Genomic DNA, 5417 nt, shown 5'->3' with positions numbered 1-5417 from the left:
TTCCATTCTTCTTAGATATAACAAGATCACCCATGTTTAAAACTGGCAATGCTTTTGCGTTCCGGTCGTAATAATACTTTTGCTTTTCTTTTTTTTTCTTTAATTTTGTTCTGAACAGTTTCCTCACTTAGATTGTTGCGACGCAGCAACGAATCCGCAATCGGCTTTCTTGTTTTTATCAAACGACCAAAAAACAACTCTGATGGACCCAATCGCATGCTTGCCACAGGACTTGAGTTATACTCCAAAATACGATACTGATAATTATCCGTATCCCGGTCCTCAACACAACGTTTCAAAATATTTTTCGCTATCGCGACACCTTTTTCGGCTAGTCCATTGCTTTGTGGATATCGAGGGCTCGAGAATTTCATGATTATATTGTGACCATTCGCAAACTCCTCAAACTCTCTAGAATTAAATGGCACATTATCTGCTTTGATTACCGTCGGATATCCAAGTTTGTTGAAATTACCTTTCAATTTTTCAATAAGGTGGCGTGCTGTTTTGTTTTGAACATGTTCTACGATTAGGTAACCCGAATACGAATCAATTAAAGACATAAAATCCTACCCCGCATATTCAAACAAGTCAACTGCCACCAAATGAAATGGATACTTCGGCGGTTCTTCCTGAACCAGTTCTTCTTTTTGATTGCTACGGGTAAACTTTTCACAAATGGCACAAGATGTTACAATTTCCTTTATCTGACTGCTCATGTTGGGCCAGTAGTACAGCATTCTTGCCCGTGCAAGAGTTTTTTCAATTCCCAAATGTGCCGCATGTAACCACTTACTGAGTTTTTCTTGCAGCTCCTTTGGAATTACCAGTCTATGATCACGAAAAAGTAAGCCATTCTCAAAATGAAGTTCATTCTTAAACTTGTGAAACACACGGCTCATATCGTCAAGTAAATGATAGTTTGGCCAACCGTTTTCCACATATCGACAAATTCTCAACAATTGCTCATCATGTTCAATTGTTGAACGGTACAAATCAAAATTTTGTTTTGATAAACATGCCGATTAAGTGACTGAATGAATAATTCCAGTTAATTCCGTATCTTCCGTACATTCTGACAATTGAGCTCGTGAAAGGCAGTCGGCCACAAGCATTTCTTTTCCGGGTTTGTAAACTACTGTCATTTTCGCATATCTCAAAAGTGACATGAACATCCGCTGAAGTCGCATTGTTACATCGTCAATATCCCGTTTGATCAACGTCTCCAATGGTTTGTGATCACTCTCAACCGTAAACTCACGTCCATACAAAAAATAATGAAACCGCTGACAAGCGAGAACGATGGCCAACAACTCCTTCTCGATCTGAGGCCATTTTTGTTCACTTTTACTTAACGTTCGAGATGCATAAGCTACTGGGTGTCCGTTTTGCACCATTACACAACCCAGCCCACCTCTTGATGCATCCGTTTGCACAATGACCGGTAACTTAGGATCATAGATAGCCAACACAGGTTCAGATGTTATGATATTAAGCAAATTTTTAAACTCCAATTCATGATCTTCCGTCCATTTAAATTCGACATCATTACGCGTTAGGTTGCGCCACCTTGCTGATTGCTTTGACAAATTAGGAATAAATTTTGCCACATATTTAAGAATGCCCAAAAATCTTAGAACGCTAGCTTTATCTCCCGGTTTTTTCATTTCCAAGATTGCATCCCGATACTTCAAATCCGCTTTAAATTTTCCTTCCGATATAATATTTCCCATAAATTTAATTGCCCGTTTTCTAATTGGATTTTATCCGGATTAAACTTAATATTATTTGCCCGCGCTCGTTCAATTACTTTATTCATGATGCGATCATGTTCTTCTTCCCCGCAAATACCTATGACATCAAAATAGATTATAACTCCCTCAATGTATCCAAACATTCTAATCATTTCACGCTGAAACAATTCCGGAACAAAATTAAGTCCGAATGGCACGCGATTGAATTTAAACCTCCCAAACGGAGTCATAAACGTTGTTAAATTAGAACTTGCTTCGTCTAATTCCATTTGCCAATAACCACTTTTCAAATCAAGAACCGAAAAAATTCTTTTATTTGCCAAACCCGACATTAAGTCATCAACCGTCGGAATCAAAAAATGTTCCCGCCTAATACATTCATTGCGTGGCTTAGGATCTAAACAAATTCGAAGTTCATTTGAGTTAGGCTTTTCAACTATCTGTACATTGTTGACCCAGTCAGTGGGGTAATCCACGTGTGCAATGATTCCATCCTGTACCATTTTATCAAGTTGCGACTTCAATCTATCTAACAATGACATTGGTATCCGTTTCTTATAGTGCAGGACTGGTTTGGAGTTTTCTTTCATATTTATTACGAATTTTCCCTGAAATTTACCCAACCCCTCAAAAACATAACGATTATTTTGCATAAACTCCTCCCTTGTTTGTGACAAGCACACGACCGACCCTACATCAGTTCGCCTTACCAATCCGAATCTTTCACATGACTCGAGTCCTAGAATCGGTTCGCACACGTCATCGACAACAATAAAGTGAGACGACTGTTCCGTGTTTGACTGTTCATCCAAACATTTTAATTTAACTGTTCCGAAAACACTTACTTTATTTCCATTATAATCATAAACCGAATAATTTTCATTTTTGTTTTCTAATCTTATTCCAAAAGTTTTAAATATCCTGGCCGGAATGCAGTCTACATCCGATCCTGTATCAAGCTTAAATCTAACCAATTTATTCGCTATTCGGTATTCCTTGTACCATCGCTTCCTCTCATTTCCAACATAGTTTGAATTTATTCTATAAATACAATCTACCATAATAAACCTATTCGCACTTTCATCAATGTTTTGTACAAAATTACCTGTGCCTTCCCAGTTGAGGGAATGTTGCTGTTGTTTTACATGGTTATAGCTGATGTCCGGTTTCGTTCCTTTGTTGCCCGCTTGCTTTCCTTTTGATTTGCACCAACGTTGGAAATGACCTTTGCGTCCACATGATCGGCAATTGATATCTCTAGCTTTGCATGTTTCCAAATGCCTTGCTGCGAAATCGCCACCACAGTTATAGCAACGACGTGCTACTGCGTTGACTGTTTCCTTTGGCTCCTGTTCAGCCACACTGTTAACACTTGTTTGACTAGTTGTGTTCAACAACGCCTTATGTGCATTTGCAGCCTCATACATCTTGCACGTTTCAATGACTTTCTGCAATGACTCATCCTTTCCTTCCAATAACTTCAATTGTAACTTCTTGTCATGCACACCAATGACAATTCGTTCCTTCAACATACGATCATTGTATGATTGTCCATCCAATTTGTATTCACAAAACTCGATCTGTTTTCGAAGCTCTGTTTCAAACTCAACAAAAGGCTGCTTTTCTTTTTGTACAATATTGTGAAATTTGAACGATTCCATTAGTATGTTCTTCTTTGGTATACAATATCCATCAAATGCTTTCAAAACATCATCCAGGGATCGCGGATTATTATTGGAATTTGGTGACACAGCCTCAGCATTTTGATTTCCCAGAATCCCATCAGTTGTCCCATCGTTCGGGAACAATGTGTTGTATATCTCCATAGCTTGGGAGCCGATTAACCACAAAAACGTTGCTATTTTTTCTGGTTCCGTTTTAACATTTTTCCCCGTTGCCATCATGTACATTAAAAATGTACGTTTCCACATTGGCCACCACTTCGCCAAATCTGCGCAGTCCAATTCCGTTGGCAGTCGCTCGTTCGACATGAGTTTGAGTTAAATGTACGAATTTTCAAGCAATAATCCAAAATATTTACGACAAATATTTTTATGATGCTAAACTGGTGATTATATCGACTCTCCACCGCGTGATGTCCTCAAAATCCGGCGATTTACAAAATGGCGTTCAATTTCCCAACAGGAAGCCTTTGTTCGATGCCGCATATAATTCGATTTTCGTTAATCCACAAAAATTGGCTATCGTCTTGGTAATCCACTTTCCAAAATATTTTTCAGTCGTTGTTTAATAATTTTGCCCCTGACACCATTGGGGTGTTCACAGTTCGTTCCAAATAGTGTCTCAAAATGTAGACGTCTACATTTTAAGACGTTTTCTAACCGTAAAATCTGTGGTGTTGTTGTTTCCCATACAAAATTGGAAAACGACGCCGTCTACATTTTGTCACACTCAAAGGTATGTTTTTTACGCGTCTACATTTTGCAACCTCGCAGCAGGGTTGCATTATGGCAATACTAATCGCATTTTTTTTATTTATTGGGCACGTTTTCTGTATTTGCATTTAATTTGAGCGCAATTTCTGATGAAAAGAAACAAATCAAGGAAAAGAAATAGGAAATATTAGGAATTGGTAATTAAGTTAAATAATTACAATTTTTCAGAAACAAAATCGAAAGGCGACATATAAAAAAGCACGCAAAGAAGAAATGTGTGGCATACCAGCAAAGTTTTGAGACGATTTTGCGACGACTGCTAGAAAGGGGTGCTCACAGTTTGATGCTAAAGATGTCTCAAAATGTAGACGTCTACATTTTCAGACACAACTTGGAACGAACTGTGAACACCCCACATGTAACGTTTGTATATTTAGGGCCGTTTGCACCATGTCTAGTTAATTCTAACTCCCAGTTAAACATCTTTATCGACGTTATCGACACCCATCATATAACATGTGATCGATAAAGCAGTGGATGTGCTTAACTGAAGGATGTACCTCCAGTTAGCGTTAACTAGACATGGTGCAAACGGCCCTTAGGGGTTAGTTAAAAGACTTTAATTACACGTGAAAATGGTAGTTTTTATTTTTTACTCGAGCTAGTGATGTGCGATACCCTCTCATACCAATACATTTTCCTTGGTGCTTTTACACAAAACATTGATGGGTGAGTTCATACAATATATTGTTGGGTACATTCATACAATACATTTATGGCCGCCTTCATACAATATGTTGATGGGTGCATTCATACAAAACATTGATGGTGCGTTCATACTTTTCACCTAATATTCAATACTGCCCAGACAGTGGCATTTATTGACTAACAATATTATTACAAGTAGCGTTTATGTATCGATTTATAAACGCAGCTAGAAAGCAACCGATGCCCACATCTCTCCCCCTAACGCAAGGTGAAATAAACCAAGTCAAATTACGTATCATCGCTCAGACTCAAAGCCAATACTATACCGCCGAACTTAACTCCTTAAGTGCAGGAAACCAATCTGGAATTCTGCGTGTGAATGGACGTTTAACGTATGCAGCTCTTAGTTACAATGAGCGTCACCCGATCATAATTCCAGAAAATTCAAAGCTCTGTTCTCTGCTGCTCGACATACTACTCTTCTCCACGCTGACAAACAGCTCATGATTCGAATGGTGCAGCAAGAATATTATATCCCCAGGTTGAAACAAAAGATAAA

General features: G+C 38.4%; 1 protein-coding gene across 1 annotated transcript; it reads right to left on the bottom strand.

The window, feature by feature from the left end:
- Window positions 1–2713: 2713 nt before the first annotated feature.
- LOC118756120 lies at window positions 2714–3694 on the bottom strand. The gene is made up of 2 exons (XM_036490909.1): window positions 2860–3694; window positions 2714–2795 (listed from the first exon to the last, which is right to left on the bottom strand). Exons 1-2 carry the CDS (start codon window positions 3683–3685, stop codon window positions 2791–2793), a joined length of 831 nt encoding a protein of 276 aa, XP_036346802.1. The 5' UTR covers window positions 3686–3694; the 3' UTR covers window positions 2714–2790.
- Window positions 3695–5417: the final 1723 nt, after the last annotated feature.

This window comes from Rhagoletis pomonella, unplaced genomic scaffold, assembly GCF_013731165.1.
Source record: "Rhagoletis pomonella isolate Grant_MI unplaced genomic scaffold, Rhpom_1.0 Rhpom_scaffold_08905, whole genome shotgun sequence".
NCBI lineage: Eukaryota > Metazoa > Arthropoda > Insecta > Diptera > Tephritidae > Rhagoletis > Rhagoletis pomonella.
Note: the sequence above shows the minus strand (reverse complement) of the source record. Positions and strands in the feature narration are given on the sequence as shown.